Source organism: Aspergillus glaucus, assembly GCF_001890805.1.
Source record: "Aspergillus glaucus CBS 516.65 unplaced genomic scaffold ASPGLscaffold_5, whole genome shotgun sequence".
NCBI lineage: Eukaryota > Fungi > Ascomycota > Eurotiomycetes > Eurotiales > Aspergillaceae > Aspergillus > Aspergillus glaucus.
The window spans coordinates 322271-346131 of NW_019170457.1; the positions used below are offsets into that span (position 1 = coordinate 322271).

The 23861-nt window shown below is 49.5% G+C and overlaps 9 protein-coding genes across 9 annotated transcripts; 5 read left to right on the forward strand and 4 right to left on the reverse strand.

Moving 5' to 3' along the window:
* Positions 1-289: 289 nt before the first annotated feature.
* On the forward strand, positions 290-2845 carry ASPGLDRAFT_120777 (uncharacterized protein; the record flags this gene model as incomplete). The annotated part of the gene is made up of 3 exons (XM_022540172.1): positions 290-1832; positions 1884-2399; positions 2589-2845. The coding sequence occupies 3 exons, from the start codon at positions 290-292 to the stop codon at positions 2843-2845; spliced, it is 2316 nt and encodes a 771-aa protein (XP_022403117.1).
* A 1368-nt stretch (positions 2846-4213) lies between these two features.
* Positions 4214-4943, forward strand: ASPGLDRAFT_1227236 (uncharacterized protein). The gene is made up of 2 exons (XM_022540350.1): positions 4214-4328; positions 4400-4943. The coding sequence occupies exon 2, from the start codon at positions 4446-4448 to the stop codon at positions 4779-4781; it is 336 nt and encodes a 111-aa protein (XP_022403118.1). The 5' UTR covers positions 4214-4328; positions 4400-4445; the 3' UTR covers positions 4782-4943.
* A 1755-nt stretch (positions 4944-6698) lies between these two features.
* On the forward strand, positions 6699-8083 carry ASPGLDRAFT_64711 (putative C2H2 finger domain protein; the record flags this gene model as incomplete). The annotated part of the gene is made up of 3 exons (XM_022548810.1): positions 6699-6861; positions 6931-7304; positions 7352-8083. The coding sequence occupies 3 exons, from the start codon at positions 6699-6701 to the stop codon at positions 8081-8083; spliced, it is 1269 nt and encodes a 422-aa protein (XP_022403119.1).
* Positions 8084-10471: 2388 nt separating this feature from the next.
* Positions 10472-11003, forward strand: ASPGLDRAFT_144731 (TMEM14 family protein). The gene is made up of 2 exons (XM_022541828.1): positions 10472-10514; positions 10571-11003. The coding sequence occupies exons 1-2, from the start codon at positions 10512-10514 to the stop codon at positions 10901-10903; spliced, it is 336 nt and encodes a 111-aa protein (XP_022403120.1). The 5' UTR covers positions 10472-10511; the 3' UTR covers positions 10904-11003.
* Positions 11004-12754: 1751 nt separating this feature from the next.
* ASPGLDRAFT_121130 (MFS transporter) lies at positions 12755-14431 on the reverse strand (the record flags this gene model as incomplete). Its single annotated transcript, XM_022540208.1, has 3 exons — positions 12755-14224; positions 14273-14325; positions 14383-14431. 3 exons carry the CDS (start codon positions 14429-14431, stop codon positions 12755-12757), a joined length of 1572 nt encoding a protein of 523 aa, XP_022403121.1.
* Positions 14432-15021: 590 nt separating this feature from the next.
* On the reverse strand, positions 15022-16207 carry ASPGLDRAFT_23628 (uncharacterized protein; the record flags this gene model as incomplete). The annotated part of the gene is made up of 2 exons (XM_022543305.1): positions 15022-15739; positions 15798-16207. 2 exons carry the CDS (start codon positions 16205-16207, stop codon positions 15022-15024), a joined length of 1128 nt encoding a protein of 375 aa, XP_022403122.1.
* Positions 16208-16677: 470 nt separating this feature from the next.
* Positions 16678-17919, forward strand: ASPGLDRAFT_33341 (uncharacterized protein; the record flags this gene model as incomplete). The annotated part of the gene is made up of 2 exons (XM_022544298.1): positions 16678-17066; positions 17118-17919. The coding sequence occupies 2 exons, from the start codon at positions 16678-16680 to the stop codon at positions 17917-17919; spliced, it is 1191 nt and encodes a 396-aa protein (XP_022403123.1).
* A 1089-nt stretch (positions 17920-19008) lies between these two features.
* Positions 19009-21657, reverse strand: ASPGLDRAFT_80424 (M28 family metallopeptidase). Its single transcript, XM_022550068.1, has 3 exons — positions 20711-21657; positions 19272-20647; positions 19009-19215 (listed from the first exon to the last, which is right to left on the reverse strand). Exons 1-3 carry the CDS (start codon positions 21567-21569, stop codon positions 19159-19161), a joined length of 2292 nt encoding a protein of 763 aa, XP_022403124.1. The 5' UTR covers positions 21570-21657; the 3' UTR covers positions 19009-19158.
* Positions 21658-21997: 340 nt separating this feature from the next.
* ASPGLDRAFT_121225 (RTC4 family protein) lies at positions 21998-23580 on the reverse strand (the record flags this gene model as incomplete). The annotated part of the gene is made up of 2 exons (XM_022540214.1): positions 21998-22277; positions 22337-23580. The coding sequence occupies 2 exons, from the start codon at positions 23578-23580 to the stop codon at positions 21998-22000; spliced, it is 1524 nt and encodes a 507-aa protein (XP_022403125.1).
* Between the last annotated feature and the right edge of the window lie 281 nt (positions 23581-23861).

Genomic DNA, 23861 nt, shown 5'->3' on the forward strand with positions numbered 1-23861 from the left:
ATGCATGTCATGTCCTCTGTTTATTCCATGTCACTCTGTTGATTCTTCTGTCTACCTTTTTTCTCTATGATTTCTCTATGATTTCTCTTTCCATACTAAACACCCGTGGCGACGGATTTCCTACACGCAGTCTTGGCGCTGCAACCGAACTTTTCCCACCAAAACTGACGCTTTGATAGATTCGACTCTGCTGCCACCGTGTTTGTGCTGCTGAGTAGACCGTGTATTATTTATCTATCTGAGACGGATTTCTATTTTTCCTCTTTTTTCTTTTATTTTCCGCATCACTATGGCGCCCGTCGCCCAAAGTGATATTGACGCGGAGAGTCGTACTTCGGGCCAGGACTCTCCCCTGCGCCGACAATTCTCCGAACCATTGCATGCACCGTCAACATCAACACCAACCGCCCAGTCCCCCGCGCCTGTCGCGTCTAAGGACAAATGTCCGGACTGTAGTGAATTTTTTGAGACATCAAATGAAGGCAATGGCCTCAAAGAGCACATTGCTACTGTGCACCCGCAAATCGCTAGGACATCGGAAGCTCATGATGATACGGCCGATGAAGAAATGGCAGATGCAGACGAAAATGTTGCTGAACCGGTTGATGAGGATGACGATGAGCAGCAGCAAGATTTTGACGAAGATGACGATGCCCATGGCGACGAAGCAATTGAAGTAGACGACGCCATGGTCGAAGATCTCAACGAGCCCAGCGAAGAGGCCGGTGGAGATGTTGACGGGGACGACCACGGCCCTGTCCCGGAGATCGCGACCGCGACCGGCTCTGAGGTAGATTTTGGGGCAGAAGAAAATATCCCCCGAGGCCAACAAGAATTTCTGTCAGCAGAAATGCGTCTTTTAAATCGCTGGGATATCAATGATGCTCGCAGCTTTTCCCGAAACTATGATGACAACACAACCGAATTGGAGCAGGACTGGGACTATGCGTTCAAAGAGGCCAAACCTTCCAAGAAGCGCAATTCATTGCAATTACCAGAACGCCCGGACCCGTACAAGAAAGCGCAGGTTGATCGAGGTAAATTTCTTGAACTCACCCCGATTGAGGAGTTCCTGGTCGACCTGCGTGACCCGGAAACGCGCTCGCCGGAGGAGCTCTATGCCATCACCGCAAACGTTGCGCGTGTTCTTGCGACATGGCAAGACGAGTACTTTGCTGTGGACCAACTATACAAACTGTCTACAGGACAGTACGAGAAATTGGCTCCTGATCCGCGGAAGAAGGTCGAGGACCCCGTTGTCACGGCTGCTAAAAAAGAGGCAACACTCTACCAATACAAGTATGATGCCAGCAAACACAAGAAAGGCTTGGACCAGGATCCCTGGATTCAAGGTGGCTTCCGGCCAACCCCGACTCAGGCGCGGAAGGCCATGAAGACCGCCAAGTTCGAGCCAGGCACCACACCAAACATCGATGGATGGCGTACTCTTCGCAAGTTCAGCACTGAATACGTTCCCAAGTACCAGGATCCGCCTCCAGAAGATATACCTTCTAAGGCCACACGGACACGCAAGGCACAAGAAATGGAAGCGGCCGCGGCCGCTGATGAAGCAGCCCGTCAAGCTGCCGCTGAGGAAGAAGAGGAGCAACTACAACTAGCGACAAAACGGCAGACACGCAGGGGCCGTGCTGCAATGGACGACCAGGAATACTCAACGCCCACTTCCACAAGGGGCGCTGGTCGTGGTCGTGGACAACGCGGACAAGGCCGTGGACGTGGACGTGGCCGGGGTGGTGTGAGCACGGTCTCTGGAGCATCTTCTGAAACCCCTACTCCCGACGGTCAAGCGCCTACTCGTGGTAGAGGCAGAGGTACTGGTGTTATGCGCGGGACAAGGGGTGGTAATACCCGGGGTGGTAGAGGTAAAGGGCGGGCGCCCACCACGCCCATCGGGACACCGCAGCAAGGATCGCCTACTGCCACTCCAGTACCTTATTCTCGCCCGACATCTGTCGCTCCTGGCCCGTCACAGCCGGCATTTATCGAACCTATGCCGAATGGTGGTTTTGTGACCATGCAACCTCCTCATCCCTTCACAACACCAGAGCTACCAGATGAACTAGATCCTGCTGAGATGGAGCGGCGCGACAGAGCTCGAGCCGAGAAAATCGCCAACTCCAAAAACCCCAGACGCACGGAAGCCATGCTTAACCACTGGGCCCGATTTAACCAAGCAGGCCGTATCCGGCAACCCAAGCGGTCCAAGGACGAGATCGAAGCTGACCGAGTGGCATCAGCGGTCAAGAAAGCAGACCAACCCCCAAAGATTGGAGGCAGGAAGAAGAAGTCACCACCAGTTCCTGGTGTCAATCCTCCAATGACCAACCCGGGTATTGCTCCCGCACCGGCACCGTTGCCACCCCCAGGCCCAGCTCCAGGTCCCGCACCGGTTCATGCTCTTCCAGGCCCGCCGCCAGGCCCTGGTCCTGCACCATCAGCAGCACCGACACCTCTCCCAGCACCAACACCGTCTCAAGCACCACCACCTCCGCCACCACATGGACATGGACATACACAGGCACATCCACCACCACCGCCAGCTTCCAACCCTGGTTTCCCTCTTCCAGCTCCCGCCGGTCATCCCCTCGGTCCTGGCGGCCCTCTCGCCCCTCATCCTCCTCGCTACACAACCCCATATTCGCCGTTTGGGCATATCGACCCTCGAGGGATAGCTCATTTCCCATCCGGTCCTTTCCAGCCACCACCGCCGCAACCACAATATCAGACTCCTTATCCGCCGGATAGGTTTTTCATTCCGTTTGGGAATGGGCCGGGCGCTGGGTTACCGCCGCCGGGACACGGGCATGCGAGACGGCCTGCGTGAGTGATTATCACTTGAAATCAAAAAGATAAAAGGGGAGGAATGGTATTGATTATTATTTCTTTAATATTGTGTTTGTACATACGTACCGGATTTTCTAGACGCACTGGTATATTCAATCTAACGGTCAATTGCGGCCAAAATTCCAACTGGAACTGACCATCCCCCCCCCCCCCCCCCCCCCCCCCCCTTTTTTTTTTTTTTTTTGACGCCAGCATTTATCATTGTGACTCCTGCTGCAGAAGTAGTATTATCGAGTTATTTGGAGACTTGCCCGAGACACTGGCCGCTGCTAAGCCATAGCAGGTTATCTAGCAAAAGTTGAAAAGATGGATCAAGACATCTACATAAATAACACCAATTTATTCATCCTGAAAATATATAGCAGTGACCTAACTAGAATTCTAATGATCACCATAATCATCAGCAAAGATATTGTAAAACACTCCACCAAGTTCGTTCAGTTGATTAAGAACTCCATCACGCAGTACCCTAACACACCAGTCAGTCCATACCGTTCTTCTTCCATTCTTCTTTGTTTCCCCTTTAAGGAATACTTACACCGGTATGATCTTGGCTGGAGGAACTTGACCGTCTTCAGAGTATGACCCTCCCGGAAAGCCATTGGCCTCTAGGATCCTATTTTGATCATTAGCATGGCCCCTGTACTGATCTTATGAACTGCCGATAAACTTACTGGTTGACGTTTCCATTGTGTTGATGAAACGCATGAGGGCCTTCAAAATGAATCTCAGTCTTTATCGACATTACATATGTTAGCAGTGGACCTTCAGGAAGGAAAGTGTTGTGTTCCTTTACATACCTGTGTTTCGGCTCTTGGCATTACCCCGCGGTTAAGTCGTCCGCATACATAGTAAGAGAGGACTTTGATATTGGGCAGTGAACACTTCTTTTGCATAGCTTGATTGACCTAAATCCCCCGCCCCGTGCTATGATCAAATATAGCCAAGGATCGGGTTGCTCAACCAAGGGGATGCTCGATTCTTCCAAGGTAACTCCCAAAACGAGTATCCATCACTGCAAAATAAAAACATCATTGAACTTCCCTTCCGTCAACATTCTCCAACTCGAAGTCCCGCACAAAAGGGAAGGTCTTTGCTACCTTTTCCGCCTCCTCATATTTCTTGTCTAGGGCCAGCTTGATGATCTCTTTGAAAATCCTCTTTTCCTCCGGCGTAGGATATATGCCTTCCAAATGGAAGTCTCCCACAGCGTCTACAACTTTGAGGATGGAATTGAAACGTTTCGAGTCTACGATGAGTGTTAGTGTCAGCGATGGGAAAGGTATAATGATGACAATGGAGGCAACGTACCGATATTCTCAACCTGACCAGGCTCTAGCCCGTACAGCTCCTTGAACTCTTTGAGCCAGTCCATGTGCCTTCGCTATTTGAGCATTATAGCGTCCGCTATGGCATTTCCGCCGTACAGCACTGGCCCATTTACACCCTGGAATTCATCCCTGGTAAGAGCGGACGTGGCATTCGGGGTTCCTGATTGACTACCCGTGCCGTGCTCACGCCATTTATCTTGTAGCCAGGTCAAAAAGATATATTCCCGGACGTTGAGGATACCTTGCCACATGGGGCCGTCGAGGCCTAGTACGACATCGTGTCTGTCAATTCTGGCCTTGAGCTCGTCTAGTCCAGACCGGATTCTTTCATTTTTAGCGTCGAGCTGGGCTAGTACAGACTTCCGACTCTCGCTTTTAGCCTCGAGCTTGTCTAGTCTGGCGCATATTCATTTTTTCTCAGAACTGGGCTCGTCCACCCGGGAATTTATCAATTTGGACATGTCCAGGATACTTCCGCCTCCGGTATTCGTTATAACTCGGCGTTCTTCGACCAGGCATTTGCAGGCCAATCACAATGCACAGGTGTGTGCACAGCATGTCAGATCCCTACACCAGTTGGCGTGAGAACAGGATTTGGCAGTCTTGTAAGAAGCTGGCAGAGCTTTCTGACTGCAGATTTGGTTCTTGGCTGCAAAATGAGCTCATTGACGGACAGCAAAGCGAGAGAAGACCCTTACTCGCTTCTTCGGCTTCCTCGTACTTCTCCTGCGTAACCGATTTTCTGATCCTTTCTATAAAACCAGTTTCATCTTGTTCGAGGCTGATACCTGCCAGGTGGTAGCCTCCAACCGAGTCAGCCACTTTGAGGGTGGAGGTGAGATTCCTCGACGCTGGGATGCATGTTATCAACAGCTGTAATGGAGCTAGAGGAGTAAAAACAGCGTACCGATGTCTTCAATCTGGTCTGGCGTGAAGCCATATAGTTCCTTGAACCCTTCGGCTACATGCATATGGCCCCGTTCTTTAAACATTAATGCGTCGAGGCGAGCGTGGCGTCATGGGAGTATCGGGCGGTCCGGTTTGTCACTACCTCCCGCTGCTGTTATGACCCTGCAATTTCCGACCATCTTTAGCGTTGAGTGTTGCGAGCGATGTGGCTCTTTGTATGATGGATCTTGCTACGTCCTCCATGCTTTTTCTGTAGATTCTGCGTCGATTTCGATGGTTTCGTGTATGATAACGTCGAGATTATGTGTCTAAATAGCGAGATAGGCCTGTTGAGATGCGAGCAGTGTAGCGACTATGAAATGCAGTAGGAGATGTCAGATACTCACTATCTGGTGAGAGGCTTGTTTGGGTGGCTATGTTTGTTACGCTGACATCTCGTAAGCACGCATGGTCCGATTGTCAAGAACCACATACTTTGCTTTGATAACTTTATCTACCTTACTTGTTCCATATAGTCATCATTAACGAGTAATCACGCTAGTGGTTCCGATTTAGCGGCTCGTTTGTGAGCATGTAAGCCAAGTAGCAAATGTTCTGAAAGTGTTTCCGGACTTTCCGAGTGTCTTTTAGGTAAACAGCGTTCGGAGCGACCTTAGGGTACCTCCATGGCCAGTAGACTGTTCCACTAATTCCCTGGATATAAAAATTTTATACCTATTTCCCGCCAGACTGTCTCAAAGAAGAACCAGCAAGCAAGACACGATAACTTGGAACAGCCTATGAAGGACATGGATCCTAGCCTATTATAAACTGGTGCAAAAATCTGCCCTGTAATTCAGCAAGTGCTCTCTCAGCCAGCTGAGTAAAGTCCTTTCACGGACGTTCACGTAATGTTGCATCGTGCCTTTCTCTTTTGCTTCCAGTCTCTCAAGTCTTTCTAGAGAGCTTGCCTGTATTTGTTGCAGCTCCATGCTTCTTGACAAGCCGGATTACTGCAGGTAAACAACAACTGGCTGTCGGAAGTTCCAGCGTCTGCCTTTTTGGTTGGAAGCAGGTCTAACTCCAGACCTGAGAAGAATCGTGTACGAAGACAATGTCAATATTGTCTTTAAAAATAACGAAGTAAATGTGTTATTTGAAATATAGTAACGGTAAAATTGCAACAGAAGGCGACATATATTTACCTTTGTTAAGACGGTTGCAGATACTTTTGACTGTGTCTTATTTCGTCGCTATGTGAGCCAAGACAGAGTCGCTTACTATCTCTTTCAATCCAACATGGTTCAAAAAAGTCTGATTGCTTGAGAATGATTAGAATAAGAGAATAGATAGAAGAAAGCAAAGGGAGAAAAGAGGAAGAGGGGATAATGGACTCATTCTCAATGTAGTAAGTATGTAGGGCCAATGACATCACGTAAGCAGCACGTGACTCTAATCGCCATTCGCCATCCGCTTTTGCGACTCAGTCCGATTCCTCCACGCGTTGAACGTCACGGCCACCCTTGTGCTCTCTCAATCGCACCATACCATCGATTCTCCGTCTACCTTGAATCTCCGGCTTAGCTCCGAACGAAACGAAGAATTACGGCCACGATGGGAAAGAAGCGACGAGGTCCGACGCTCGAAGAGCTTCTGGCTCGCCCGTGGTGCTACTACTGCGAGCGCGACTTTGAAGATCTCAAGATTCTCATATCGCACCAGAAGGCGAAGCACTTTAAGTGTGAACGATGCGGAAGAAGGCTTAATACAGCAGGAGGTTGGTTTTTTCTTCCCTTTCTCTTCTCCGGCTCCATTGTGCGCGTGTTGCTAACAACTACGTAATTAGGACTTTCGGTGCACATGAGCCAAGTCCACAAGGAACAACTCTCCGCTGTCGACAATGCGCTTCCCAATCGGTCGGGTTTGGACGTCGAGATCTTTGGTATGGAGGGTGTTCCTGAGGACATTATCCAGAGCCATAACCAGCGCGTCTTGACGCAGTTCCAGCAGGCAGAGGCGGAGCGGCAGGCTGTGACGGGGAACCCGCCGGCGGGAACGGGAACAGGTCAGCCGTCGGCGAAGAAACCGAAGGTGGAGAGTGTGTCGGAGATGAAGAAGCGCTTGGCGGAGCATAGGGCGAAACGGGCAGAGGCTGTGAATGGGAGCAGCGCTGAAGGGACACCGGTTGGGGCTGGGCAAACGCCTACTACGGGTGGATTTGTAAGTTTCCTCCTCCCTTTGGAGTTATGATTATACTAACTTGTCAGGGTCAATCACCGCAGAGTCCCGCCGTCGCCAACCAACAATTTTCATACCCGCAACCGTATGGCGCTGCTGCTACTGCTACTGCTAACCAGCCTTATCAGCAGACAGCCAGCCCGGTCTACCAGAACTACTCCCCTGGAGGCCAACCGCAATTCCCAGCGCAATATACTCCGCAGTCCTTCCAGGCCGGAACACCAAGCCAAGCGTTCCCGGCTTTTGGAACTACTCCTACTCCTTCCCCCTTCCCACAACAACAAACGCAACCGCAAGTACCCCAGAACACCGCTTCCCCGCAAACTACGCCAGGGTTTACGCCACGGTCCGGTAGCCTTCCGACTGCTCCCAGCCTCCCTCAACGACCCAGTTTCGGTGTTCCGCAGGTCAATTCCTACCAGATGCAGCAGATGCATATGGGACACCCTGTGCCGGCACCTGGAGCGTCCGGTGCAGACAAGACACCAACACCCGGAGCCGCCCCGGTATCTGCGGACGACCAAACCGACAAGCTCGCCGAAGCGACGGAGGAGAAACCCACCAAGAAAGACAAGTCGAAGCAAGCCCGATTGGTGTATTCTGATAACGAGTTCAGCCCGGAGGAGAAGATGGCTGGGTTGCCAAGGTACGCATTCGTTCCCAACCGCCAGGGAGAGACAACAGTGGAGACGGTCCCTCCGTCTACAATCGTCGGGACTATAAGAGATACGGACAACACGACGCTCGATCCAACGGATTAAACATCGCATCGATATTAGTCGAGATAACTATGGAAGAGGAGGTGCTTTTTCAATACAATGACCGGTCCATGATCTTGGCCGGAACCAGAGATGGACCACGGACTCCAGCTAAGTTCGACACATGTCAATTCTAGCTATGGCTTCTTTTCCTTTTTCCTTGTTTCTCTACTTAATATTTGTCTGGACTCATGTGAGCGTGTGTTTATTTTCCTTTTCCTGTCTACTTTCTGCCCTGATTTGTCAGTAGTTTGGCGAAACCCGGTGCTACTTGCAAAGAAAAGAACAAGAGAGGATGCTTCAGCTTCTTGAAACAGGCTCTTTAACCCATTACTTTCGCTGGCGTTGCCGGTCAATGCACCGTTTTCTCACCCGAGCGACCAAAACAACGATCCGACGAGGAACAAAAGGCCTGGCCATGATCAGTGTTTTCTGGTGAGTTGGTCATCAACTGTTTCTGAAGGAGACTGATCGTCGATGGGAGGAAGATTCGAACATGTTTTGCATTTATCTATTCGACGTCCTCGAGTACGTTGCTATCGGGAAGACAATCCTGCGCATACCTTTCTGCATCGCATGCATGCATCGCCTGCTTCGTTCAGCTGTAAGTTCATCTCGCGTTGCAAAGGTAGGCCACCGGAATGATACTCTGAATTGCACTGCTGTAAGATAGGCAATAAATGCTTTAGTTTGGACTGTACTGGTGCGTAGTTTACTTCGATCTCTAATGATGCCTTTCCCTAGTAGCCAGTATGGAGCACCATCACTTCAAGGATTACCATTATGTTTCGCCTCTTATACGGTATCATGGAATTCAAGGTAGGACCTCTGAGTTCGGAGACTGGATTGACTGGTAGCGGAGTTTGGGATACAGTGAAGATGATTACGCCGGGGATGATTGAATTTTACATGCCGAGGTCTTTTCAAAAGAAGACGAAGGAAAATGGGGTGGATGATTGCAGATGATTGGTTGCTAAGCGATGATTCTACCGTCAACATCATTATCCTATTTATCTACTTCGTCAATTTCTATAACTTTTTCATTTCTTCAATGCTCCGTCGTCTGAAGTGCTACTATCATTGGGAGCCGATCCTTGTATACACGTACAGGGTGAAGCTAGATAACCACGAAGCGACACACAGCCCCACGTGATGCTGGCGGTCAAATAGTAGTGAGGACCATTTTGTCGATTTCGTATCTGTGTCTTAAAGATTTTGCAGCGACGGATGGGTCGACTGGCTCTCGGTTAACATATGCTGTCCACTGCCAAATTGCACGCTATCGAGAGCTGCACTGAGTGAAGCTTCTTACAGAAGTGTCTGTAAACTGTCGTAAAAAGCAACTCAAAAGAAACCTTTGCGGCATTTTATCGAACCTGGAGATGACAAAAAAGAGCCTGACTAGGTCATACGGGTTCCAGTAAGACACGATATCAAGCCATGATGACTCGAAGCTGTGATTCCACAGTTCGTCTGTTGCTGGGAACCGGCTCTCTGGGCTTATGTATGGTGAGGACGCAGACAGCCCCAGACTATAGCATCTATAAAGCGGTATCTGCTAGTGGTTAGAATAGCAATTTTGCTAAAGAGGGCTGTACTTACATCTTCTATCATTCCTCTTTTGAAATCCCTAATAGGTGAATTGAGCTCCGTAGGATGTTTTTTTTCCATGCCAACCGATACCGTCAGAGACGAGTCCATATGTCGCCTTAACAATTTGTGGTGTGCATTTTATGGCCCAGCGAATTACCAGTAGGTCTAATGACAGAAACAGTGATCGCAAAATGTGCATACGCATGTACGCCACATCTTGCCCCAGGCGGTTTTCCGCTTTGCCTCCACGACGATTGACCGGCTCTCAAAATGATTGCTCTTGGACACAAGGTCGTACAAAAGTGTATAATCAGCATATACGCTGACGTCCGTCATAGTCGTCGCGTCGACATGATACTCCCCCCGAAGGAGATTCCTGGCTGCAAGTTGTTCTTAATGCGCATCCAATCGGTCTAGAAGCAGTATGTCGACCAGATTCTGTATTGAGAAAGATAATAACGCGCGCAGGACATTGGGGCTTGAACAGAATTGGCGGCATTTCGTCGACGAATTCAGTAGTTTGCATAGAAACAAAGCGGTCCGTCAGACGCCTGTACCTAGTTGTCTAGTCTAGGGAATAGACGACAATGGGTGATAGCTCTTTTTTGGGTCCTATTCACTGATTATAGCTCAGTAGTACTAGTTATCGAGAAAAGACTATAATGAGGTGTAGAGCAGTCACCAGATATGGAAATGCCCTACATAGTTATTTAACTCCGCTTAGCTCCGGAATTACTAATCCGATCTCCGTCAATGACACTCCACCTTTCCACTGTTTATTATAGATCCTATCTCAACCTCACCCAAGAACTGTACAAGCACAATCACAACAAACAAAATGGTAAGCCCCCTCACCCTCCCCTTTCCTCAATCCAATTCCAGCTAACTAACCACTAGTCTCAACCACAATCCCTCCCGACCAACTCCGCCCTAACCCTCTCCCTCCTCACCTCCCTCGGCGGCGTAATCGGCTACGCCCGCACAGGCTCCATCCCCTCCATCGCAGCAGGCCTCTCCGTTGGCGCGCTCTACCTGTACAGTTACTCGCGGCTGCGGAACGGCGAGACACTTGGTGAAGAACTTAGTTTGTTGGCGTCGGTTGTGTTGGGTGGAAGTTCGGTGCCCAGGGCGATTAAGACGGGGGGTAAGCTGGTGCCGGTTGGGTTGAGTATTTTGGCGACTTATGGTGTGGTGGTTTTTGGGAAGGAGGTTTTGGGGAAGAGGGCTTGATTAGTTGATCGACTATGGTTGGAAATGTGTACGGTCGAGCATCAAGTGATGGGTGTAATGGGACCATACTACAAATACAAAATATGACTTGTTCTATCCGAGCTCTGTTCAATGACTACCAAGCAGGCAGGGATTTAATAAAGCAAATATCCACAATAAGATGGTGTAACAATAAACCAGACACCAGGCGAAGGATGTCTGGCATTTTTCGAAGCGAGTATGTTGATAATGGATATGTGTGGATCCAGCACCCACGAAGACCGTATTAACAATTCTACACGACGGTACGTAATGTGCACGACAAGCTTAAAGAAGAAGAAAAGTCAATTCCCATTGGTATATCGTTTGAGCTCCTGGAGACTGGATATTAGGGCAATGCAGTGTTCGCTCTGACGCAAATTTGCATTCAGGAAAGTCACGGTCTATCTAGAGCTGGGTCCTTTTCAGGGCCCCAGACTCCCACAGAACACTCAAGAGATACAATAAGCTTCGGCTCATTTGGACGTATTATCGTCGCTACTAAATGTTACCCAAAAAGCATAATCCTGAGCCTATGGCCTTAAGACAGACGCTGTAAAGTGACCTGGAGTCTGCGACCCCGAGACAGGAAACTACAGGATTTGAACCCTTACTTTTAGGTTCTGAATTTTTGAACATGGACCTCACTGGATAATATGACATTCAGGATGTTGGTCTATCAATCTTCATTCCCAGTTTATACGGGACTCCGACAAACGGCGAAGATTCTCTTGGCCAGAAAACCGTCAAGTAACTCCAAACGGAGACGGTGGGTCTTAATAACCCGAGCAATGGAGTATGTGTTAGAAATCACAATACGATACAAGTGCTCAAGGCCATTCGTGGTAATTGAAGCGGGCTGGTCAGAATCCCGGCCACGGCTCTACCAGGATATGCAGATATGGCCAGCCGCTTCCTCGCCTTCCTTTTGATTACACCGAATAAGTGAACTCATTCTTCGAAAAGTGAGGTTTCTTTGTTATTTTGAATACACGCTTGCTTTGAACTCCTAGAGGCAGGTTGGGGAGTCCAGACTATCTGGGAGATATGTCTGGGATAGTCGTTGATACGCAGAAGACTCCTCAGCGGAGCGAATGGGTAGGATCGCGCATGTTAACTGATTCGTCCCAGCAAGCCAACAGAGCCTTTCCTCCGCGAAGTCCTGGAATGGGCCTATACAGCGACAAAATAAAGCGTGGCTACAAAGCATACGAGTGCTTTGCCACTTTTATATCTGCCAGCCGCAAGTCTCGCCGCGGCTGAACTCAACGACTGGTCAGGCTATCTATGCCGTTTTTTGCGGAGGGTTGGGATAGAAGTCCTCTATCCCCGTAGAGGACTTTTACGGAGGGGGGAGTACTGTTGCGGAGATTTGGATGGCAGACTTCTTTCCTAACTTGTGAAGGCTGGACGAATGCCTATCTACTTTCATCAATTTTGCAGTTAGTAGAGTTGATACTCTTCACCATTTCACTATGGAGAGCATCAGGTTGGGACAACAGGATGGCGAGTTCTTATGAGGTACGAAAGCATGATGAGTGTACTATAATTTATCTTTTATTATATTGCAACAAACATAATCGTAATCATCCATAAAATAGCATAACGGTCATGAAGAACGACATGAAATTGATCCCAGTCATCTCACCTTGCACATCTGCAACAGAGGCTATATGATCTACTCTCGAACCGCCCACAATATACGACTACAAAATGCGGTCGTGTACTGTGCGCCGTTCACAATGAGAGTAGACCATACAGTCCCCGCTGCAGAGGTGCAAAGTGAAAGGATACTGCGATCAATCTCATGCCAGTAGGTACTCGTGATCAGCATCATCTGGAATGATGCTGTTGATCTGTATGGTCATGCTCCCCAGATTCTGTATCTCCTTCTTCCTCATCATCTTCATCGTCTGCATCATGCCCCCTAAATCCATCTGTCTCCTCAATCCAGAACGTCGGCACCGCCGTGAAAGCAGCCATAACAGTCAACGTCCACCAAGGAATAATAACATATCCCCTCTTAACTCCAAACGAAAACGTCGCTCCCGCAACAGCCGGTCCCACCGCTCTCCCTAACGCACTGACGCTCGTCCCGACCCCATTCAACGTCCCCAGAATACTAAGACTCGACGCAGAATTCGTAAGCAAGATCGTGCAGCACGGAAAGCTGAAAATTGACGCGGACAGTTTCGTAAGCATAAGTAGGAACACGACGTAATTGCGGAATGCGGATGGGACGAGCGCTGTGAAGGGTGTGACGAAGTAAACGATCGGGAAAGCTAGGTAGACGAGTTTGGTGATGTTGAGGACGCCGTATCTTTTTGCGACGGTGGGGAAGAAGAAGAATTGGACGAACATGCCGAAGATGCCGATTAGGGTGTAGAAGAAGCCGATTGTTTGGGAGTCCATGCCGAATCCGCCGATGAATTTGAATGGTAATTGGACGTCTGGATTCCCGTCCATGTCTTGCTCGGGGAAGTGCAGGAATACTGGTAGCAGCGAGTCAAAGGCCATGTTGTGCATTGCCAGCATGCCGTAGGCCATCAAGACTAGAATGGACTGGGTGGAAAAGACCTCGCGCCAGCTTGTTCGCCTAGCTGGCCTCTGCTTTGGCTGTCTGTCCGCCTGATCATCGTCACCATCTTCACCAAGCAGTGCCGTTCTCTCATCATCCTCATCCTCAGAGCTGACGGTCTTTCTGTGCGACGTGCATGGGTGCGTCAACGCCTGGCCTATTAAAAGACCATAGTCACGTTTATCCCGTCTTGCTTGCAGTGTTTCCCGCAAGAACAAAAACCCCGTCGCAATACCAATGACAAAAAAACACGCGGACGCCAAATTCGGCAAGAGAAACGGATACTTCTCCCAAAACTCCGACCCCCCAAAAATACTCGGATGTTTCTCCGCAGGCCTCGCCAACGAGCCTCCAAACGCCGGCCCAAAGATCGTCCCTATCGTCCATACCAGTGGCATCACACTAAATGCCCGAGGTTGCAATTCCTTTTCCGGAACCATTTCCGCGACCATCGTGCGGATAATCCCGACGTTTCCGTTCATCAGGCCCAGCAACGCACGAGCCCATAGTAACGTGGCCATGTCCCGCGAGAAACCGAATACCAGCGAGAATATCATTGTGAACATGAGACCGGCGAGGATGGTGGGTTTTCGGCCGATGTAGTCGGAAGCTGTGCCCCAGGGGACGGCCATGGCGCATTGGCTGACAGCGGTGACGGCGGAGGTGATGCCTACCCATTTCGCGATTTCGTTTTTGGGAATGCCCATATGCTCGACCATTTCCGGCTGCGATTGTCAGAGCGGGAATTAAGAGACGGAGGAAGGAAGACGTACAAGATAAGGCAGGACCGAAGTCAGGACGACGGGCTCCGCGAAACGACATATTGCTATGACCCTATTAGTTTCATGAGAAAAAGAAAAGAAATAATAATGTATAGACTTACAGAGAACAATCAGCTGCTGAACGGGCAGCTTCGGCCGTCTCTCCAACATTTTCGGTTAATCCTGTCGGAGCCGCAAAAGAGAGATGATTCAAGTCGGCATGGAGAGAGTAACTAAACCAGTGCAAGCCGGATAAACCATGGACTTTCACAGATATGCGCTAGAGAGAAGGGGAAGTGCAGAAGCTGAAAATATTTAAGAGCGCTCGAGTCAACGCAAAGGATTTGTCAGCGGATAGTCGGAGTTGCAGCGGAGAAGAGCGATAAACCTTTTTGGTGGGCAAGAATGGTCGATTCACCAGGTGGTCTAGATCTGATTGATTGTCATTTCTCCCCTAGTCTTTCCAAACAGCGATATCAGAGCCGGAGGTAACTGGACATTTACTTCAAACTCCACGAATACAGGGTGTTGACGTTGGGGTTGTTGCCGACATCATCACCGGTTTTAGTTGGCTTGACCACTCGCCCGTTTTATTGACTCTTCAATATAATAGTCCTCACCCAATTACCCGTGGCTTTCCTATTCATCTAGAGCAAATCCATTGTATTGCATTGCAGTGTGAAGCAAAGTACTGCAGCTCTACCAGGAATGTTTTCTCGCTATATACATAACAAATGCTCCTTGCCAATATATCTGGTATTCTAAGAATGACCAGGTGCCTTTTTGCTTGTCCGTCCGAAAAATCTAAAAGCCTTTCTGGATGGAACCGAAGGACTTTTTTCCCGGCGAGAACCGTGATTCTCAATGAGTCTTTCCACTGTTGAACTTGGACAGTCACCCATTATTTGAGAGCTTTGAGTCGCGGCGTTGACGTTCTTAGCCGAGACCGTATTCTGCGTGGTAGATATGACGATCTGAAGGGATTGGTCTTGAGAAGAAATATTTTCAAACCTGTGGGCCCTTTCTTGCTGCGCTTCCTCCTGTCTCGCCTCCAAGATCGACCTACAGTGATCAAGCCAACATCTTCGCTCTTCCAGCTGTTGTTGTTGCTGTCGGACCAGTTCCTGCTCTTTCATCTCCAAGAGCCTGATCTCGCTGCTGGAGAGGAATGACTGAACATGCTGAAGATCCTCGTCTGTCTTCTGCTGTACCTTGCGAGCTGCGATGTTTTTCTTTCGCCCGCGTGTCACTTCGCCAAGGGATTCCCGTCGAACTCGGTCAATGCTGCTTCCAGCTTTCCGACAAGCCTGGATACACTGAAGAATTGCATCTTCCAGCTCCTTGATTTGTCCTTGATCCTCTAGCTGTATCGGAGATCGTTGGCCAACATTCTGAAGTTGGGCTGAAAGACGAGCCATCGTTTTGGCAATCGCGCTCTGGTAGTCTGCTAGTTGATGCAGGTTCATTTGCGCCAGATCACTGGTTGAAGTCATTAGCGTTGCTCCAAATGATATGCTTTTGGAGGGAATGAGCTCACATGCTTATACTCGTGATGATAATGGTGATTGTGCTTTTATACCCTGCTAGGGTCTCTTTGAATTCATTGATGTCGCCCCCAAGGAATTTCATTCTCATCCAATCTTGGAGATTCGGCTGACGCCCTCCGGAACGCGACGTGCATTTTTTGATCACGGCTTGAAGCCCCGAACAAGTCATGTCACACGCCTTCAGGATAGGGTCGAGTTCTGCACGGACTTTGTCATCACAAGTGATGTTTTGGACACGCTCGAGGACCACCACAAGACCATGTAGCTCTGTTTGGAGATGTTTGACGGTATCGGGGTAGCCGTGGAAGCTTTTGATCAGGTCGCTGAGGGTCTTGGCTGATTGGAAAGCGAAAGTTCCAAGGCCAACAGAAGCGCTTATAACACTCAATGGATCAGTCATCTTCGAAGGATAGTTATATATATATATATATATATAAAAAAAAAGAAAATTGGACTCTGAGGTTACACAGCATCCTAAGCAATAATCCGGGATTTAAATGATCTATACCTTATCAATTATCACTGGGTTCTATTCATAAATAGAAACAATTCGGCGCTTGCCAAAACTCTACATTGCTTTTTCTGTAGTAGCGCGCGCGTATAGTAGATTGGCAATCCCCTCCGCTTCCGGAGGATTACCCTTTGATCAGATTGGGCCAACAAAAGCAGAAAAGACAATGGTTTGTTTCGAGCGAGACGCTATTCCTGGTGATACTCCATACAAGCGGGTAAATGCAAATTCGGTCGGCCTGCTCGCTCCGCAGTCATATATCTTGGCGTTCTCCGCAATGCAGGAGGTAGCTTTTGTTTTCTTTTGCCTCAGCTTCCCCCTCCTACATAATCTTCTCTTTACGATAGCCAGTTGTCGTCATGGAAAAAGAGCCTCCACTTACATCTGACTTGGTGACCCTGGCTGCATTTGCCCTTCAGGCAAGCCAATCGCTTTATCAGACGATCGAAAGCTTCCGGTCCGAAAAGCGGAACGTCTTTGAGTCGTGCTATGGCTTCCAGTCTCTCAGTCGGATCCTGGAAGCTTTTCGCCAGGTAGCCGCGGAGAATCAAGCCGGATTCATCGCATTAAAACTACCTCTCCTGCAGTGCGGGAAGATCTGCACAAAATTCGCAGAAGCTGTCAGTAAATGTATGACCCATTCTAATGGGGAAAAAACGAAATTCTGGGAAGGAGTGATTGCAACTTGGAGGACCACCTTGGCTGCATACAAAGTGGTAATGAGTATCGCCCTTTGTGACGCAACTTTGTAAGATCCCAATATCCAGGAAGGCTTTCACTTGCTGACCACGTTTGACAGCCGTGAAGCTGCTGTGGCTACCGGTGTTCTTGACGACTATAAGCAACTGATCGCGGAGGCGATGTCTGGCCTCCAGAAACACTCAGAACTCATGTGTGGAAGGCCGCAATCGCTGCTTGAATTTGAGTTCAGCAATGGAAGAGATATCGACAAAACGAGCATTATAAGGGAAGAGGATGAAAGCTTAAAGCAATGCGTTACGATATGTGGCAATGTCTTTAAATCCGTTGACAACAGCCGATTGCGGAAATACAGTGCCGGCGAAAAACAATTGTCGAGTCCAGGACCGAGAGATGTTGATAATGCCGTGGCAGTCACCAACGAGATGCTTGTGGAATTCCAAGATAGACTCTCCGAGTGCTCAACAGTTCTTGGCTCCCTTCCGATCGGATTGACCGAGAAACTGCAAGACTTATCATGGCAAGGAGCAGAACATATGAAATTAGACAATGCTGAACCTAACGACACAAGGGAAGACAGTGACAGAGACACGCCGGACCCTGCAGAAACAGCCCGGAAAAACATCTTCGAGGACATCGCTTCCGCTGATAATTCACATCAACTAATCGTGTCGACAATTGGAGACCAACTATTGGCCAGACGTATCTCCACTGGAACCATGTCCCTGCAGTGGTTGGGACAGATGTCCGATGATACACTTCAGAGACTTTCCAAAGACCGCAGCAGTCGCGTTGATGAGAAGGAGTCACAAGCGCAAACAGGACAAGATAAATTTGGTCAATATGGCGTTGGGCGCGATCTTCGCGGGGTAAAGCTGGAAGGGGGACGGGGCCCTTATTAGGAAGGTACAACTGCACTGCTATTATGAGTCTAGCATTATGCTCTTCGAGCTAAGATCATAGTTCTGCAATCTCTGAAGAGCCAAGCAATACCATGTCACCCTCAAATCCAGGAATTACCTGAATGACATCGACTTCGGCACTTATCCCTATTACATTCGCTGTCACTTTACTTACTGCCCATGAGCCCTCCAACGTCTTCGCAATCCTTTACTTATTGTTTCGATTTTGTGGTCTCTCCTTGTTATCTCCAGATTGTTTTGTTCATCTCTTTGTTGATTTGCTGCTGCAACTGTCGCATTTCTGTAGCTTGGTTGTCTAATTTCCATGATCACGTTTACCGTTGCGTTTGAACTGTCTGCTGAGGACTTAACCTTGCCGACGCAGGCTCGCTCGCTGCGTACAGCAACTTGACGTTTGAGTCGATGGCTACTAGTTGGTGAGGATGTATATGGGTAGACACACAATGAATTGCTTGCCCTCTAGCCATTGTCTTATTTCTCTATCTATAAATTTGTGTGTGCTCAGTTGTGCCCTCATCTGCCATGTGTTAACCTGTCAATTATCGGTAGCCTTCCCCTGTTCCTTGGTATAGGCATTGATAAGGCGTTCACCTTGTACCTCATCTCGCATGGTGACACTATCAGCAACTTCCAGTCAACATAAGAGCCCCCTCCGCACCCATTGCAAATCGCCAACAATGTCACCAAAATGGTCAGTGTGTGAAGTGTGGATCTCATGGTCATTGGATGAAGGATTGCCATAAAAACCAGCCAAGTCAGCTATGTAACGACCAGTGGCCAACCAGCAAGTGATCGATATGAGCAAACAGGTTAACATGGGCAAACAACGGAGCCTAGCGCTTCTACATGTGACCGTACATTCAGTAGATGGTTTACTTTGCCCTGCCTTCATAGATAGCATGGTAGATTGCCAGGGCCAATACGGGTGCACTAGCTAAGCGAGGGCGGATATACGACCGACAATGCTCACAGTTTACTATTCGTCGCATGCGAATGCTGTTATGTTCCTGTGAAATCGCCGGAATCTTTCATGGGATGTCTGGTTACTCCAATGGCTACTACATATACAAAAAACCAAAATGATTGATTGATGCTATTTCCAGCTAATCATAACCAAAATCCCAGGTGCCCAAGAGACTGGACGCGAGGGGGATGCGTGCTATCCATCGTTTGATTCGTTCCACATTTACATCAGGAAAGAGCATTGGCCCGAGTGTTCTACTGCAACAGCTCGGTGGCGGCCTGAATCCGTGTCTCAATGATGAAGCTCCATTTCTGCAGACCATCGTTAGCAACTTTCCAAAACAAGAGCAGAAAGGAAATAAACTCACCCTTGCATTGGCCACATCTCCCGCCTCCAAGCTCTCGGTCAAACTAGGATATGTCGAGCCCGCATATCCAGTCCAAAGACCAGGCGCGAACACGACGTGCTTGTACCAGTTCCGTCCATCAAGTCCCGGCTGGTACAGGAATTGATGCTCAATATCTCTGTACTTGCTGTTCACAGCACGGATCTGCAAGAACAGCTGCACCTTCTTCCACAACAGATACCAGGGGAGATCCTCGTCAATCTTGGAAGACAGCTCCTCAGCGTACGCGTCAAACGCGGCGGCAACGGCCTGGAATTGTGCGATGGCGTCATCCAGTGACTCAAAGTCAAAGTCTGCACTAGCCGGCAGGTTCTTTACAGTCTTCTTGGCCGCTTCAAGATATGTCTGTAAGCCAAGCGAGTATTCCTTGGCATTGAGAGACAGGACAGGAGTTTCGACGATCTTGGCAGCAGACAGCGCCCACAGCTTGGTGGTAGCTTCGTGATAGAGCCAGTCGGAGTCTCCAAAGCGGTCCATCCAGTCGAAACTGTCGTAGTCGGAGTGGTAGTGATAAACTGGGTCATTTGGTCCACGACCGAAGCCCAGATCATAACTGGCAACACCAGCAAAGTCCTGGAACGCAGTGAAGTCACTTCCGCTACCCATGGTTGCAATCTTACCATCCCAGACGTCTCGGATAGTCTGGCCTTCAACGGTCTGGTTGGGCGACTGGACCAGTCCAGTGACTTCGTAGATGACATCGTTCAACAGCGGGCTTGCCCGTGGAGAGAAATGAGTGCCACTAGCAGCAGAGTCCACGTTGAGGTATGCGACATTCGTCCTCGAGAGCCAGGGAAGCTTGTCCTCCACCCACTCGGTCGAGCCCAGCAGTCCGTACTCCTCGCCATCCCAGCTGGCAAAGACGATCGTCCGCAGAGGCTTCCATCCTGCCTTGAGAGCTTCGCCAAAGCTGCGGACCACCTCGTTGAGGACGGCAGAGCCACTGTTCGGGTCTACAGCTCCACCTGCAATCCAAGCATCACGATGGTTGCCCAGAACAACGACCTCATCCGGAATAATACCCTTAATAGTACCGATAACGTTCCACAACGGAGTCGTCACGTATTCCTGCTGGTTGTAGAGATTGATAACCACATCTTCCGGAGTAGGTCCGATGTTGTATTCAACGCCCTTGTAACCAAGTCTACCACCCTGCCACCATTGGTTGAAGTCCGACGCCTTAGGGCCATGACCATTGAGAGCCTTCAGGAGAGGCAGCACTTCCTTGTAAGAGACTGGGAGGGAGGGAATCGACGGAATAAATTCATGCGGGTCCTGACGTTCACAGCCGGGCTTGGATGGGTATCCAGGCGTGGTTGGATCACCAGGGGCAAAACCTGTATATCAGACAGTATTGTTAGATTGGACGGTTCTACCATGAGGGGCTCTGCTGCACTTACTCAAGAACTGCGTGCTTCCTCTTTGCACGGCACTGGGGTTCCGGGCGGGACCATCGGGATACGCCTTGTAGCCATTTTCCTCGGTGATTTCGCCATCCTCCTGCGGGTCATCGTACATGATCACACCGATAATACCGAGCTCCTGCGCCCGCTTCACCTTCAATCCACGGAAGATGCGACCATACTTGACAATCGCAATCTTTCCTTCAAGATTAACGTTTGCCTTGACAAGGTCTTCAAAGTCATCGAACGTGCCAAAGTTGGCATAAACAAACGGAGCAGTAACATTCCCGCTAGCCGAGTAGCCGTGAAAAGTAGGCACACGATCGGGAAGACCGCTGGTATGGTCCTCCTCGAGTACATCTTCCTCCAACGACGCCTCAAAGGTGACCTCAGTGGAGCCAGTCTCGGTCTTCTTCAGTAGTGCTAAGCGATGGTCCACCGGGTAATTGAGGTAGGTCTCGTAGGTCTCGATAATGGTATCCTCGACACCAAATTCCTGCCATTTCTCGCGAGTCCAGAGCGCCTGGCTCAAATTCTTGCCAGCGAGGTGAGGGCCTGCTGTGTAGTACGAGCTCCATTCACGTGCCTTGGCCGCGGATGGGGTGCTCGTAAGAATCGCTTGCAGCTGTTCGTAGGAAAGGCCGTAGCCCTGAGGCCATGATGAGTGTGGAATTGAGCGAGAACCAGGGACATAGGACCAGAAGGAATCCGGGACCAGGAATAGAACGAGGGCGATGGACAGAAGTAATCCGAGGATACGACGAAAGGTATTGTGGGGATATCGCTGTCGTTGGGGAGCGACATGGACAAGAAGGAGGGATGAGGGCTCCAAGGGAGCCATCTTTTTCTCCTTCATCTTGGATAAAAAATTCACAGCAGCTTCACTCCAATCTAGAAACGAATGGCTTGAAAATGGCACTGTGTGGATGAAGTTGAAGGAAGAGAGCTGGCGGAGCTGAGCAGAGAGAGTTGGAGATGCGGAGACGCTGATGTGATCGGGCCTTATCAATCGTTATCGCTGCCTGTTCGTGCTCGACGGAATATTCCGTACCAAAGAGTGTACTATTTAGGAAGCTGGGATTGCTTCAATTGTTTTAATATCCTCTATCCGCTCGATTGGCTGTAGATACCCTGAGATTCGAATGCAATTATATACACTTAGCTAAAAGCAGTCCGCCGGACACAAAATAGAAAGAATTCCCCCAGTGTAGATATCAAACAGATGAATTACGGAAATAACATAAAATGGGGTATATATGCTCAATCAACAACAATCAATGCTTTTCACGCGGCTACGTTCTCCTTATCCTCATCCAGTTCGGGGACCGGGACGACGTCGTTCAATTGGGCGTTCAACTTCTCACCGATACTGATACTATCACGTAGGATCTGTCGAGCAGATTGGTCGTCGTCGATGTTCATGTCCTCCTTGACAAGTCGAACGGCCAATTCGGGAACGAGGACTGCTTGTGCGTAGCCAGCAACACCAGCGGTCTTGACGATATTATCAGCGGCTGCGAGACGACGTAGCTGAGGGGCGAAATGCGTAGTCACAGCTTGCAACCTATATCCACTATGTTAGCCATGTTCTGAACGTGAAGGTTACAAGGACAAGAGCAGTACATTTTACCGGACCCCCGTGTCCCATAGTAACCGCACGATATATCCTCCAATCCACCACCGGACAAAGTAAGCCGAAAATTCTTCGCTTTCCCTGATTTCATAGCACTGTCAAGAAGGTTCCTGTAATACGACGAACACTCCGGAACCAGGAATTTCGCCAGATCATCGTAATAACCACGGATTCGTTCATCAAATATATCCCAATCGATAGTCGGGTACCCTTTGCTCTTCCATTCCTTTTCAGCCGAGGACGCCTGGTGCGATTCACAGAATACCATCTGATCGCGGAAACGCTGCTTTGGTTGTGCCTCGAATCTCATAAGAGCCTCGGGATCGACTTCCTCCTTGCACATAGGGCATAAAGCCTTCTTTGGTAGCGTGATTTCCTCATCTGCCTGCGAGAACTCAAAATTGAACGCTGAAGATGGAGGTGACGGCGTGTTGATCGGGGAGCTAAGCGGTGACGCATCGTCTTGTGACGGTAGATCCAAAACGTCTGCGAACTGAGGGTCATTATCCGAAGAGATGCCATTCGGCAGAGCAGGCGGGTTCTTGAACTCGGGACTCTTTCCATTCGCACGAGTCTTAGACGGAGGCGGGCTAGGCATGTCGATTTCCCTCGGCATCTGGAAGCTGCTTTCTTCCTTCTTTTTCTTCTTCTCCTGCGGAGACTTCTTCCCGTATGCTTTCTTGTTCTTTTGCGGTTTCGACGTCGATTTGCTGTCTTGAGAGGAAGGCACACTGGAGACTGAAGGTCTGCTCTGGCTCGAAAATTGTGCTCCCTTCCGCCTCTTGCTGTGCTGTGAAGAGCCCCACATTTCAATCAAGTTATCCCGGTCATCCAAAGCACTCGAAGTCCTCGCCCGAGTCTTTTCCTGAGAGCTCGACACCTCCAGTTTATCGTCTCCGTCCTGCTTCGACACCGGCGCCCTCCCACTCCGCCGCGCAGGCGCACTACTCTCCGCGAGTTTATCCTCCAGACTCTGCTTCTCCGGAGCCTTCAGTTCCTTGTCTTCCTCGAGATCGGATATGTCGACGATATCTCGATCTCCTGCCTCCACTTCATCGTCGCTAGAGCTAATGGGCGCATCGTCGATACCGGGCTCGGGTCTCTCTGGCTTGGGTGGATTATTCGGTTCATTTGTTCCGTTATTGAATGTTGACAAGAGGTGTTTGCCCGAGAAATTACTCGTCGTAAGGTAGTGTCTTGAGAAGCTCGAGTCTGGTCTCGTTCGGGTCCCCATGGTGAATTGTGGTGATCGCGGAAACAACGCCGTACAAGGAGCGGGGTATTGAGGGTTCGAGTGAAATAATCAATTGCTGGATAGCTGCTAACAGCCCTGATTTCCGATCGAGGAGAGGTAGTTCGGTCGTAGTACTGCCGTTACGTGCTTTTTGTCGGGGGCACCGCGCGGTTCTAAGTAGCTTGCAAATAATCAGTATTTAACGCTGGCTACCAAAAAGAAGTGGGACGAACCAGAAATTTGGACGGTTTGATTTCTTTAGACGACGCTCAGTCAGCCGT

Excerpts from the sequence above, each read along its gene's own strand:
- ASPGLDRAFT_1227236 (XM_022540350.1), top strand. The coding sequence starts at position 4,446 with ATGGGGCCGTCGAGGCCTAGTACGACATCGTGTCTGTCAATTCTGGCC.
- ASPGLDRAFT_80424 (XM_022550068.1), bottom strand. The coding sequence starts at position 21,569 with ATGAAGGAGAAAAAGATGGCTCCCTTGGAGCCCTCATCCCTCCTTCTT. Across the intron at positions 20,648-20,710 it reads AGGAAGCACGCAGTTCTTGA|GTTTTGCCCCTGGTGATCCA; the intron begins GTAAGTGCAGCA and ends TCTGATATACAG. Across the intron at positions 19,216-19,271 it reads GAGATGTGGCCAATGCAAGG|AAATGGAGCTTCATCATTGA; the intron begins GTGAGTTTATTT and ends GATGGTCTGCAG.